Source organism: Cygnus atratus, chromosome 20 (genome assembly GCF_013377495.2).
Source record: "Cygnus atratus isolate AKBS03 ecotype Queensland, Australia chromosome 20, CAtr_DNAZoo_HiC_assembly, whole genome shotgun sequence".
In the NCBI taxonomy this organism is placed as follows: domain Eukaryota; kingdom Metazoa; phylum Chordata; class Aves; order Anseriformes; family Anatidae; genus Cygnus; species Cygnus atratus.
The window spans coordinates 4,440,093-4,454,958 of record NC_066381.1 but is presented as its reverse complement, the minus strand read 5'-3'; the positions used below and the strand labels follow the sequence as shown (position 1 = coordinate 4,454,958).

Sequence of the window (14,866 nt, the reverse complement as noted above, 5' to 3'; positions counted from 1 at the left end):
TCCTTCCTGAGTAATTGCTATGACTAACAAGAAGCAAATCTTGATCATTTCTATCAAAGATATCATGCTGAAACTTGCTTTTTCCAGGAGGATTAGGGAAGTAATTAAAATAAGCTTTTATTTGTGCATATGTACACTGTACCTGTAGGAAAACTCAGGAGATGGTTACATGTTCACAGACCATGGGAATACTTTAAACATTCCCAAAACAATGGAACTAATTTTAAATTTTAACCAGTATTGTAAAAATGGTCCATTCCTCCAAGCTCAGGTGAAAACTGAAATCTATTGTGCTTAATGTAGGTCTGTCAGCCCCTCTGCATGCCTTATAGGTAGAGGAACTGGTAAACTGATCCGACCGCAGGCTTTGCTTTTGTTGTGAACCCTCTGTAAGTGCCCGCCCCATCTGTGCTAGGAAAATATTATCTGTGAAACGTTCCCCCATGGACTGTAGCTCCAGCACCACGCAATGAGTTCAGATGCCCTCTTCTGCCCGAAGTTCAGGCGTTATTTAGCATAAGTGCAGCCCCCAAGGCCTTCACCCAAGTTGCTGTCTGCCTTCTGTGCAGCAGCTGAACATGAGCTTTAATTTGTTTTGCTGCTAGAGTGCTACGAGGTAGGAGAATTTGAGTTACAACCTATGTGTAACCACCTCTAAGCTTGGTCAGATGTCCAGGCATAAGGTTAGAATGTAAGTCAGCCTATACATTGTCAATACAAGAGACTGCAAGCTTATTTTATAGGAATAATCTTTCAAAACAGGTATAATCGTTCATTTGTTAAGAATAACAGGAACAATCTTAAAAGAGATAGCTCTGGAAAAGGGAAAAAAGTGTTTTTCTTTTCCATTAAACCCTAAAACAGAGCAAGAACTTCCTGGGCTTCCTTGCTCTTCCAAAAATTATCATGGAAGACCCCCTGAGTGTGTGAGCTGGGTACAGCCATCCAGCCAGCTGCCCAAGACCACAGCGTGTTGTGAAGTTCAACAACGTGCTCGCTCCTTACCCATACATGCTGCTTAATTCTCCTTCTGATGAAGATGGGGGCAGGATACGTTCCCTGCAGCTGCTTTCAGCCACTGCACCATTCTCTGCTTGCTCTCCTGCCAGGTGAAGAGGGGTTTGTACCTGAAGTGCCTGAAGGCTTTGTCTGTCTCATAGGAGAAGGTGGTGACTATTGTGTTCAGTAAAGGCAAGTTTAGGAACGGCTGCGGCTTCCAGAAGGGGTACAAGAGTGCCTTGATTATCCTGTACGTATCCTGTGTCCTGTGTATTATTAACCACATCTTCCAGTAAGGGATGTGTGAGCCTAGCCTTACCGAGGGGTCCACAGAAGACAGGAGCTGATGCCTGACCAGAAAACCTTTTCTTGGAGTGTCATCATAGCAATAATACACTTGTCTGGCAAGTAAGTCCGGTTTCAGCTGCAGGTGCCTTGCTGCAAGAACATGCATCCATGCAACATTCCCTGGAGAAAAAAGAGGGGGAGAGAGACAGGCATTCAGGAGGAGCTAGATTTGCCTGTTTCCTCTTGGAATGAATGAGTGCATTGGGTCTGCCTTCTTCAGTGCTGCAAAGCAGGGAAAGCACTCATCGTGTTACTCAGCTGTACTGCCAAGAGACAGAGCAGTTAATCCAGACCTCCAAGAGCCTTTAAACCTTTGGTCTCCCCTTTGTGCTGGACAATTAACGTTCCTTGTGATACCGGTTCACGCGAAGCGAAAGGGCAGTGTTTTGTAGTGAGAGCAGGATGAATGGGAGGCAGAGCTTGAGGGTTTTATTCTTGGCTCTGCTGTGAGCCTTTGAAGAAGTCACTTGATTTATCTAGGCCTGGTTCTTCCATTACAGCATTTTCAAACTACTGTTATCTGCACTTTTGGAAAAAGACATACAAGTGAGCTGCACAGAAATAACTAAAGCCCTGCATGATTTAATGGTGAGTTACACTCCCCTGTAATGCATTCAACACCACAACAAACTATTTCAATAGGTTTCATGAGTGTCTCGTGCTTGCAAAAATCACTTATGTAGTACAGTCTTTTTTTCAAGGAATGCTTTTCCTAAGTTATAAATAGTTAATGTAATTTCTTGTAATGAAAATATGTCTTTTCAAACAACAACAACAAAAAACATTTTAAAAATATTCCTGAATTTCTGTCTTCCCCAATAAAATCCTTAAAACATTACCCTAAAAAAAGAAGAAAAAGAAAAAATAGGTTTCTGTTATTCTTTTCTGCTATTTTTTTTCTAAACAACATTTTTCCCTACATTGACGAGAAGAAAAAAAGAAGCCCTATGCAGGAAAAAAAAATTAAATATGTAAACAACTATATTAAAAATTCTTTTAGCCAGACCAAGTTTTGTGGTTATAAAAATATTTGTGCTCAATCCCCATACTCATCTTTCTGTCTTCAAGAATTATGGGTAAGCTGCAATGGAAGATCTCCTGGGACCAGAACAGCCTGGTAGCACCACAAGCAGAGAGAGACTCACCCACATACATGGAATTGCGCTCGGTGTTCTCAGGCTCTAGGTAGTTCGAACATTGTTCCTGGCTTTGGCAAACAAATACAGGTCTCGCAGAAATGTTGCCTTCTCCCCATATACTGTGTTTGCACGGATGATGCAGGTTGTGAGTTTGCCACCATTGCTCAGCTGAAAAATCAGGGAGGGATGTTATTGACAGATGGATTCAGAGCTAAAACCTTTCACAATGATGTTGTGTGTGTCAGATGAAACCAAAAATCCTGGGGAAATTGGTAAACTCTGGGGATTTTGGTATGTAAACCCAGTCAAGGAAGCAGTTGGATACACACTTAGATACAAGTTGTGGGACCTTTCTAACCATCACCTACCCTGTGCTGAAACACCAGGGGTGCTACCATTGATTTCTGTACCTTTTTCCCATTGGCTTCAAATACAAGTTTTTCTGCCATGGCCTTTGTCTTCCCATAAGGAAGCTCCACTTCCCCGCTGTATTTGGTGTCCTCGTTTCCTCTGGAATAGATTGCAAGATGCTGGGTGACTGTGGAGTAGAGCTTGGGGCTGGGAGATGTTTGTCACAGCATGATTTACTCTGCAGCCCCTGCCCTCCAGGGACTTACCTCTGGTGGTGAATTGTACGGGTCTAAGATCCTTGCTGCGGTCTGGGAAAAATAAAGCCTCAAGAAGTACCAGGCAATTCTGCAGGGTTAGGCAGAAGTGGGTTCATAGGGCAGGTTTGCATGATTTGATGTCTGAGAGTTGGATTTGCTTTTGTCTAATACAGTGTGATTGAAGCAAACAATATTCTGGCAGTCAAATTAGAAGGCAGCGCAGTTACCTTTATAAGCAACTCTCAAGTGGCTGAGCAAGGTGGAAGGAGCACAAGATGATGGAGGGCAGGAAAATGAGAGCAATCCTACTTTGTTTTTTTCATTAGAGGTAGCGAGAAGCCTCTCACGAGCTATAAACTAAAAGAAGCTGCTGCTGCTTAATTTTCTCATATTGTTGATTAGAGATGGGAGACATTTGCTGGTGATGCAAAAGCTGCTGGTGGGCTTGTGGAAGGCGTGCAATCACCAGATTTGTGCTGAGGTTATTCCTTCATCTTCCCTAGCAGGTTGTGCTTGGGGGAAGAGCAAAAATGTAGGTCCACAATTTAGGGCAAGCAGGGCTTGGAGCCATGCTGGGGAACCTTGGCTGTAACTGCGGAGGAAGGCAACATGCTCCTCAGCTGGCCATGCCTCCTAACTTACAGCAGTGAGGAGGGGAGTCAGTGGGATCCAACACATAAGTGCCCTCCCAGGCCTGGAAATAATTCCATGGAGAACCAAGAAAGCAGCTGCCATTTTGTCCCAGTGTTGTAGTGCATACTAGTCTGTTCCAGGATTTGGTTCAGGATTTGGATTCTGGGGTTCTTCACATTTTTAAATTATTTTGCTCTATATTTTGCTCTCCTACAGAAACTCACGCTAGGCAAACACCAGGCTTGGGGTAACCCCCACGCAGGGCAATGAAGAGCCATCGTGCTCCTTTTGCAGGTAGGCTCAGACCCACTCCTGGAGAGGTGGGTGGCCTGCGACAAGGTCGTGCAGCCAGTCTGCAGCATGGGTCTTTTTGCCAAGCTGGGCCTCGGCAGAGCAAACTCTGGCTCAGGCGCTCCCTCTTTGACCTTGGGCAACTTGCTTGCTCTTTTCTGTGCTCAGATCCCCACGTGTAAAACCCGGATAATGCTGCTGCCTTTCTTCTGCCTGTTTGGCAGTCTGGTATCTTGTGTGTCAGATATCCCAGCTGAGATCAGGGCCGTCTTGTGCTACAGCAACAGAAATAAATTAGGAGCTTCAGAAATACAGCCTCCCCGTGCACCCCTGGCTTTTATCACAAAGCCCTCCTCCTCTTCCCTGTGTTTACGGGCGATGAGCAGGAGACAAACCAGAAAACAAGCACGACAAAAGATTGATTGTGCGCAGTTTGTTGTGAGCCCAGGAGAGGCTCAAGACAATTAGGGGGGTTATCTAGAAGTTCTAGTTTTAATTGCTTTCTTTTTATATCTGAATTTATTTTTTGCCTTGCAAAGCTTTTAAAAAAGCAGCAGCTTCACCAAGGGGCAACCTGCCTGTCATTCCTGGGCTGCAGAGCTCTGCTCTTGTTTGCCTTCCCCCACCCCTTTTGAAGCTTAGTAGTAACAAAGAGCTCAGCATAATGCTCTTGCTTTTCAAAACGATCACAGATAACTGAACGCTAATAAGACTGGAGCAGCATTGTCAGAAGGTATCTCAGCAGTGGCTGTCTCAGAGGGATTGAGACTGACAGAGGCATTTTCTATTATTGTAGGATGCTGAGGTGTGAGCATTATCCCTACACCCATCACCCTGTCCAGACACTAATCATCCTTTGTCTGTGTCAATTCCCCAGCATGTAAAAGTGAGTTAAATAAAATTATACAAGGAAAGAGAGAGAAAGGGGACAGAGAAAGAGAAAAAGGAAGGAAGGCAGGCTGGATCATGCTCTGCGAGGGAGAAAAGCAGAAGAGATTGGGTGGGGATGGGGAAACTGCACCTGTGCTTTCAGTCTAGAGATGGACATATTACATTGCCTTGCAGTCGTCACTGGGTTCCCTACAGGGACAAGTGGTGTAATTTTTATCTGGGTGCCTCTTCTCCCACTTTAATTCCAGGAGTTTAAAGTGAAAAACATCAGAGAACAAGAACCACTCTCACAAGCAGGCTTTCTCCCAGCATGATGGAAGAACATGAATGTGTTCTGTAAAACGAGATAAAGGCTCTACGTGGTGGTTTTATTTGTGTTTCTGACTGGGAAGGATTGGGAGTTGGTGGGGAAGAGGATGGTCAGCTCTATGAATGAACCTCAGTGTGGATGGGTATTTGCTTGTACCCACTTGGGCATCATTACAAGGCCAAGGACTGTCCTCTCAATCAAGATTTGGGATAGATTTTTCAAATCACCTATTCACATGCATCTCAAATCACAGGACTAAAATTCAAACAAGGACATACATTCATTTTTAGAAGTGATTTAGATATGCTAATGACAAATTCCATAGCCTTTCAATAACACCAGATCTTTTTGTGCTCGTGCTCCCAAGTGGGTTGAGGTTTCCTGCTCTCAGGGATTTTTTTTTCTATAAGAGATTTATTTCTATGGATTTGGGTGCTTAAATGCCGTTCAGAACAACTGGGTTATGCCTTAGTTTACTTGCAAGTATGAAATTTAGGCTTCTAGGTCATTTTAAGTTATGTCTTAAGCAGCCTTTTCTAGCTAGGCTCAAATTTCTAGAGCCAAGAGACTGAAGCCAGCTGTGTCTAGACTGGCTGCCTGTAGAGACAAAACTTGGTTTTGAGCCAGTTCCCCTCGCACACAAGTTTCCATGGTTTGAGCAGTCTGTAGATACAACTGTGCTTGAAATCAGCAAGCAGCTTACAATGGTACATATCAGACTTGCCCCTATCTCCACCTGCCTTCAAATTTAATTTAATACTTCAGCTCTTGGTCTTCAGTAATATCAGCCCAGTTTGAGGTGCAAGTCCTCGTGCCCCATGAATACAAAAGGTATCCAGATCCTGAGCAGGAATGTCAGGTGGTTGTGAAAGGCTATTCTGAATATCAAAGAGAAGAAAAAAAAACACCACCCCCATACTGGCCACTGTCTTTACATTGTTCCAAATCCCATCTTCACCCCAGGAGGGCTTCTAAGCTCTACTGCATCTTCTGAGTCTGTGGGTTAGTCTTGAAGGAGCCACATGCAGAAGAGATGGGTTGAGCATGTGCCCAAAAGCAGAAAGTCCAGGAGCCAACCCTGGCAAGCACTTCCCAGAGAAAGGTATTTTGAGGGATAGGGTGCCATTGCCAGGTCAGAGCCTGGTCACAGAGAGTGCAACTACACAAGAACACTGCAAGGCAATTGCACACCAAATGCAGCTGTGGCCCAAGACTATGTTACCAATGTACCCTCTTCTGAGGTCGTGCTAAAATAGTCTGTATACATTTGATCTCTTGTTACTAGGAGCTTGGTACAGGTTCACTAGCTATTCACTGTGGAGCTGAAAAAGAGGAAAGTGGGTTGGTGACAGAGCATCACCTGCCCTTTGGGTCAACTCAGCATGAGGAGGAGAGTGAAAACTCAGACCCAACAGCAGGGTAAAACTCAAGCTCAAACCCTGAGCAGCTCAGATCTAATGCCAAACCGATTTTAGGGCTTAGAGGAGCAGGTCCATACATACAGGGGACAGCCTGGAGGTGCAGTTGGGTCCTGCACCTCTCAGTCAACTCTCAATCAGTAACCTTGACCTGCTGGTCAAGTTTTGGCTGGGAAGAGCTGTGATTCCTGAAGATGAAGAGCAAAGAGGGATTTCCAAGAAAGAGTAAATGAATCAACAGGAAGAGGAGCACACATTGTCCTTTGGAGTCACAGCAAAAATCTCCAGCTGTTTGCAGCTTCATTGCTGTTTAACTGGAAATCCAGAGTGACGCAAAAGATTTGTTTGACCTTACCTGCACATGGGCTCACACAAGGTGTTAGGTCCCACCGCAGCCATGGAGCTTGTGTAGACAACATATGGGATGTTCAGGACACAGCAGGCCCTTAACACGTTTTCAGTACCTGAGGACAAACATTAACTGCCTTGCTTTGGTTTCTGTTATGCAAGTCAAATGAGATTTCCAGGCTTGAGATGCTGACTCGGACTAGATCCATCCTTTTCATGGCGAAAAAAAACATAAAGCTATAGGTCAAGGCTGCCGTTCCTCAGGTATATTTGCACAGGTATGGATGGTTCATAACATGAGAGCCACAGCTAAATCTTTAGCTATAAAGTGGCTTAATCTCTACGGTATTAGCAACTGACATAACTTTGACTTAATAGTTGTTAACAAAAAAGAAGCTGACAGCTTGGCAGAGCAAAATTCCATGTTGTCCATCTTTTTTTGATGCATGGACAGACTGTCAAATGGTGAATTGCAGCCTTCTGGCAAAATAATTGGTGTTTTAGTTGCATATACTGCTCTATGGAAGTGACTGTAGGGTGAAAAACATTGCAACAGACTCCTGGTAGCTACAAAACGTTAAATAAAATAGTAAGTGCAGCTTACAAATCCACATGAAATTCAGATGAAACTGAAGCATGGTTTGGTTCAAGAAGGGCAGAAATATCTCATAATACATTTCATATAGTCCTAGTCTGAGTCTCCCATTTGAAACAAGGAAACGGCAGAGTAATTTGGTACCAAAAAGCCCCCTATTTTTTTTTTTTGTCATCTTTGTTCAGAAAAAGTATTTATTCCTTTTTAGGAACATAGGAACAGTACCTGTCTAGGGGAATAAGGACGGATTTGACAGTAAAGATAGTAATATCTAGCATTGATCTTAGCTTGCAATGTTCCAAATGTCGTTAGTTCGCACATGTTATGGACAACCCAGTGACTCATGTCTTAATTTCTCAACTTAAAGAGCTGAGAATTTGCTACTTGAATGAAAGCTGTTTGTAACTGGTTTGCTTCAGGTAGTGTGGTAACCAGACAGCAGTCAGGTTAACTAATACTGAGAGCAGTATCTATGCTGCTTCTGGCTGAGCTTGTGGGTCAGTGTGTGGTTTTGTGATTTATTTTTTTTTAATGATTTGCAACTCTTCCAGGGGGAGTTTTGCAATTATCATGATTCAATCAAGCTGATTCTACAATAACCTGAATGACAGCAACAAAGCCATGGATGCATATTGACGGGCCTTCAAATCTGATCAGGCAGATCTTAAAGGAAACTGCTCATAGAACTGGTTTCCAGAAGTCTCTGCACTACTCATACCTGGCTAATCAGGATCTGCCCTTGAGCCACGCTGCAGATCTTGCTCAGGAGGGCTTGCAATTTCTGTTCTTGTTGTTAAAGGCAAGATCTTAAATTATCAAGGAAGTCCTGAGCTTAGGATAATTTCAGAGAGCATGAGTCAATATGAAGACCCAGTAGAAAACAATCAATTTACTTCTTCATTGGCCTGCTATACAAAGTTTACTGAGAACCCTTGTAGATAAATATCACTGGAAACAGATGAGTTAAAATCCATTCAGCTTAACAAAAAGCAGATTAAAAAGACTGACTAGATGGAAAAAGTAATCCTTGTAGGAGAGGGCTCCTCAGTCTAGTCGAGACTGTAACACGATTCAGAAAACAGTGGCTGAAACAGAGGAGAAACAAGGCAGAACAAAGGTGTAAATTTTTGCCAGCACTAGTAATTAGCTGTAGCCACACTAATACTCCTAAGCATCGTTATGGCTTGCTGAAAGACTTGATAGATAGCCCATTAACTTGCAGTCCTTAATTCTAGGCAAAAGTCCTTTGAAAAGGCATAGCCAATTTAGCCACAAATTACTGGGCTTAAGGCAGTAATTGGATGAATTTCTGTGGCCTGAGCTGCACAGAGAAGCCAGCTAAGATTATGTAGTTGACCTGTCCTGACTTTTTTTTCCTTCTTCTATGAAGTTTACAGTAGGTGTCAAATACAATTCAGTTTTATTATTTTACCTGCTATGATTAATGGAAAAGTTTAGACTGATCTCAGCATTTAAGATTTCAAATGGTCCTAGTGAAGGCAGCAACCTCAGTTTGGGGAGGCCCACGTGAAGCCATCCAAGGGAAGGCACAAGTGCAGAACAGATTGTCTCTGCAGATGAGGCTCCTGCTGAGCCACCTCCAACTGCTCCCCAAAGAGGCACTCAGCCACCAGTCACATTGCAGAAACACAGGCTGTGGGGTGTTCTGGGGTTGTCACAAGCATCTGCAAGAGGCTTGGTTTGCTGAACAGGGGTGTTGCCTGAGTTCACTGTTATCAGTGGAAACCTCAGTGCACTAAAATACCTTGCTCATAGCAAGCAGACAATGAAGAGGAAGATCTCACAAAGCCATTAAAAGGCAGCAGGAACCCTCAGGCTCTGGGTATTCTTGGTACACACACGCAATACAGGCTCTTAAAAGCATCTGGTTTTGAAAACAACTACAGCAATGAATGGATGGAATTTAAATGTTGCCCTTGAATATATCAGAAAGTAGGAGTAGCCCTAAGCAGTAACCAAGTGAGATGTGCATGCATGTATGCATATATAGTATGTATGTGTATATACACACATCTATAAAATTGTTTCCTTGTGGTTAACGACTATTTTAGTAGCTAACAGCCGGAGGTGCCATTGGAATTGCTGCTGTAATAGGGATTTCATTATCTTTATAGCCCGTACTTATTTCACAGATTTATGAACAAGTTTTCTTTAAGCAGATCTTGCACCTAACATGAAATCAGCTCTTGGTGATAGAAAGAGTCATGGAGATCTTGGCTGTGTGTGGCTTATAGATGCGTAGTAGTTGCGACCTCTGTGACTATTAAAAATAACATCACTCCCTTATAGCATGGATGCAGCTCAACTGACAGAGTCTTGCACTGGTGGGTGTACAGGGTAGCTATTTTCTGACCCTTCCCAGGAAAACTACAAGGTATCTAGAACAGGGGTTAGTTTTGGATCACAGTCTTTCTCACAGACCTGTAGCTGTAAGAAACCATTTAGTATGTTCGGAATCAGTACTATTAGTGAACGTTGTACCCCTGATCAGAGTAACTTGCACAATATCTGGCTCCAGATCTGACTTCATGAGATGTAGCTTTACAGCTGTGCAGAGGAGCAGCACAGCCTGCCCTGAGCGACAGAGGGCATAGGCAGAAACCTCCCCGCTGGAAGTGCACCTTTCTCATCTCACAGCAGAGTGATGCTTGTGACAATCAGGGGACACAGGAGCACGAAGTCGGAGAGGATACATATGTTGTAGCCTCTTGTATGACTCCACACCGAGCCGTGTGAATTTAAGTCTGTATTTAATTGCCTGTTTTAAAGAGCTTACCCCCAACGTTGACAGCTTTCATTTCCCAGAAGGGCACAGTGTTTCTGTAGTCCACAATAGCAGCTGTGTGAATAACCACGTGAACAGCCCACATGGCAGCAAGGAGCAGACTGCAGTCTCGAATGTCTCCTTTCATCACTGTCACATGAGTGGTAGCTGGAGAAGAATAATATAAGCATAAATGCTGGGAAAAAAAATACAAAACAGCATCCTCACCTTCTTGCAGGATGAAGATCCTGCTTGGAAAGCTTTCCTCTTAGTAGGGCAAGCAGCAGCACGCTGACAACTCTACCATTTGAATACATCACACTGGGGAAAAATACATCCCCACTTTTTGAACCCCAAGAAACCAGATCTGCATCTGGTTTAATTCAGCACAGCACTTTGCCAGTTTACACCAACTGTGTGTCGGAATAACTGCAGCTGTCATTGCACATCTCTCGCATGCAGCCAAGGATAGCGCTGAGCAAGGCTGGGAGACGGCTCGCCTAGAGCTGCAGCTGGCAGCAGGACTGGCTGCAGGACTTGTGAATGGGGAAGCTGTCCCACGCAATTTCCTTAAGGCAGAAAACTTCTAGAGCATGGTGGGAATAACACCAAGCAAGCTTGAGGGACATTGCACAAAGCTTTATTTAAATTGCAGATAGTATAGGTGGGTACGGAAAATAACATAACAGGTCAGTTGAAGTTTCATAGGAAATTCCTCTCTTTGAGCCATTCAGAAAGCTGGTTTGTTGTTTTTCCCTTCCCCTTATCTCTCAAAATAGCTGCTCCATACATGGCTATAGTTGGCATCTACTACTAGTTTTCATGCTTTGAGATGGTGTTGTAACATTTCAGTGGGATTTTTCCCTTTTTCTGTAGTTGGGAATAGGCCAGCAAGAAGCTGGGTCAGGAAGCCATGCTCCCCAGGACTTTTGTAGCAAGCCAGGCAGCCCCAGGGCTGCTTTGGGACAGAGATGTCTCCTCTGCCCTGGGCTGGGGGCTTCCAGAAGAGCCCCGCGCAGTCAGGAATCATGGTAGTGATTCCTGAAGGATCAAGCACAGGAGCAGCTCAGGGAACGGTGTGTGACTCCACCTATGGAAGTGTTATGACATGTAAGCCCTCAGTGAACTACTGTAAGTACAGGGGATAAAAGAACGGAGCAATTCCTTGTGAATTCAAAGGAGAGACAAAACTGAGGATGCTAGGTTTGCATTTGCCAAGAAGCATGGGACACAGGGAAAGGCAGAAGTTTAACAAAAGCATTAGTCTGATTTCTTAAGTAACATCACTAAGACTTGGTGAACTAGCCCATAGCAGCAGGATATTTAAGATTAATGGATAGAGCTGATTCAGCACAAACAGAGGGGTAAGGAGGGAAGGCATTGCCCATGTAGCAAAGAGGATACACTTGTCTGGAGGACGCTCCTGCTAAAAGGCTGCGCTGACAGGGGAGCAGAGGGTCAACAGCCTCATGGTGGGGACAGCTTGCTCCTACTTAGCCATGAAGAAAAACCTGGTAGAGGTTGGGCTGAAGTGTTATATAGCTTCTTTCTAATCACTGTCCTAGGGCAGCTGGTGCAATTAAGACCAACAAGAGAACAACGAGAGCTCAGCTGTAAGGAGCGAGGTGGCAAGCACCAAGACCAATTTTCAAATTGATAACACTGGTGAGTGTTATCCAGGGCTACTAATGGGGTGATGGATGTAACTGCAGCTTTATTGCTTTATCAGGTGCTTCGGAGGACTTTTGGAGGAGGTGCTGAAATAGAGCAAATGAAACACCTGTGCTTAGAAAGGAGGTAAAGAAGAGCCAGGGAATTATGGAACAGCTTAACTTCAACACCAGGAATTTCAGGACTTAAACAACATGTGTGTAAGCACCAGTGGGATAACCTGGAGAATAGCAGCAAGTGACATGGATCTGGCAAGAATGAATCATGTCAGATAAATCTCCTTTGTTCTTACGACAAGCTAGCAGGCTGAGTAGATGTAGTGGAACAGGTCAATGTCATCTATCTTGATTTTAGAAGGGCTTTGGAAACTCTGTGTCATTCTCATACGCAAGTCAGTCAAATGTGGTCTAAGCAATCAACATGAGGGTGAGCACAAAGCTGGCTGAGTTACAGCTCCCAGGGAGCTGCCAGCTGTGGGAGGTGGCTGCCCTGAGGCTCTCCAGTGCTTATTGCTGTATTTGGGTCTTTTTATTGTTTTCATCAAGAACCTGGCATATTTGTTCATTAAATCAGCAGATAACGTCAAACTGGGGGGGACTCAAAGTACGCTGGAGGATTACAGTACAAGCTGATTGTAACTAATGGAGTCTGAAGGGAACAAAAAAAAAAAGAGTGAAATATGAAAATATGATAGGGACAAAGAGAAGATACTGGGCTTAGTAGGGAAGAGGCAGTGGGCCCAACCCAATTCATGAAAGGGTTAGGTTGGGCTAGATTGCCTATTGCCACAGTCGTGCAGCTGGGCAAAAGGCATAATTGTATCGACAGGCATAAATGGGGAATAGTTTGTGGGACAGAAGAAAACGCCTGGCTTCTGTCTTGCCCTTGGTGCCACCTCTCCAGAAGAGAGCAGTGCCTAGAGACACAGAACTGTGAACCAAGGAGAAGGAACATCAGCCCTTTTAGCCTAAGGGCTAAAGGCAGGGATTATAGGAGCTCCTTAATGATTAAACAGCTTTCCCCTTCAGTTTTGGGTGCTTTTAAAGCAACTGGTTACTTGAAGCCCGAGGAAAGCAGTATGGTGATTTCATCTGCTGAGGAAGTACTTCTGATAGTGACATTTCCCTGAGAATCTTTTAACTTGCTGAAGTCCGTCTCCTCTTTATCGATACCTCTTATCAGATAGGAACTCCCGTGTCACTTTTTTTTGGGTCTCATTCGAAGCAGGCTGAGGGTTTGGGCCACCCACCATTAATTGCAGAGCACTGTGAGCTGTGTTGGCTTGTTTGGGGTGGGTGCTCTCAAATCCAGTAAAACGGGTCGCTTTTCCCCAGCATATCTCACTGTTATCAGCCCTGGTGAAACTTCAGAAGGCAGCACTCAGAATATGATCAAATGGATTAATTTAGTATCTTGGAACATATTTACTGAGCCTCACCTCTTCCACTTTTTGCACAACACAGTAAGACTATAGGTTTCTCTCAATTATTAATTTATTTCACAATATCTCTAGCAGACACTGAGCTTCTGAGCACTGATTCTATTATTGTAAGGTATTTGGTTGTCTTCTCAGAATTGCTAACTGGTTGGAGCAGGTCAGGAGCATGGGGGTTTGTCCCTTTGCTGTTTGAGTGGGTGAGCTGAACCAACTGGGCAGCCAAGATCCCGTGTGAGGTGCCCAGTGAGTATGTTTCTCCTTATATCTGGTCCCTGGTGGGGATTTGGCTCCTCCCTGTAATAGACCAACTGCTGCTACTCCCTGTGGAGCGTTTTGCTTTGATGTGGTCCAGTGCTGAACACCCCCAAGCTGGAAGTTATGCTCCATGCAGTCTGTCTAATCCAGGTTCCTTCCCCAGTATAACACCAGCTGTCTTGAAAGAGGGAGGGTTATGGCCAATAATACAAGATGATGCCCTTGTCTTACCTGGGATGAATTTTTCTTCTTCTCTTGCTCCTGAATCAAAAACTCTGACCTCTTTGATGTAGTCTTGTTGAGACAGGAGCTCTACGATCTTTTCGCCAATAAAACCACATCCTCCTGTCACCAGGTAGACCTGGGCTCTATCCATTTCTGAACACATTTTTGTGGTTGAGGAGTACAGAGAAGGTTGTGGCCAAGATCCTATCGTGCACTGTTGATCTCAGTGTGTTTTCTGAACGAAGTCTGAAGTTTAACCCTCACAAAGTGTAACTGGCTGAACATTAACTCCAACCAGTAAGCCAGGTTTTTGTTGGCACAGTCACACAAGCACTGCCCCAGACATACTGATGCTACGTATGGGCCAGTTCTGGGCTTTCTGACTCAGCCTTTCCCTTCCACCCTGGTAGCGTGGGATCAGTGGGACACCTCCAGCTTGTCTTGGTACATGGCCATTCTCAGCCCAACATAGTGATGCCAGGTGTTCTCCATCCTAGCCAGCCCTGGCCCGTCATAGCCTAGACCTCTCTGGGGGCTACGCAAAGGCTGCATATCCTAGAGATGCACTCAGGGCATTCAGCTTTTAGTATGAAGCTACAAAACGATCTAATGTGCGTGCACTAATGACTTTGTATAGATGGTGAAACAGCAGCAGATTTAGCCAGTGCTTTGCCACAGTGTGCAAAAACAGGCAGGTTCAAGACCAGGCATTTGTAACGTCACAGGCACCAGCTCTAACATTTTGGTCCTCCAGTATGGCTTCCATGAATTCATTCTCTGAGTTGGACTGTACACACATGCTTGCACATTTAAGAGGAGAAAAGCCACTTAATTTGAAAATGTCTAGTAGTAAAGGCACTAGCACATCCTTCGGCGAATTGTTGCAGTAGTTAATCATTGGCATTGATAAAG

General features: G+C 44.3%; 1 protein-coding gene across 1 annotated transcript; it reads right to left on the bottom strand.

Annotated features, from left to right (window-relative positions):
• Positions 1–1,018: 1,018 nt before the first annotated feature.
• LOC118254079 (3 beta-hydroxysteroid dehydrogenase type 7-like) lies at positions 1,019–14,105 on the bottom strand. The gene is given in 7 exon segments (XM_035559060.1): positions 1,019–1,467; positions 2,493–2,540; positions 2,543–2,654; positions 2,897–2,996; positions 6,993–7,101; positions 10,378–10,533; positions 13,961–14,105. Coding segments are annotated over 7 exon segments (1,119 nt in total).
• Between the last annotated feature and the right edge of the window lie 761 nt (positions 14,106–14,866).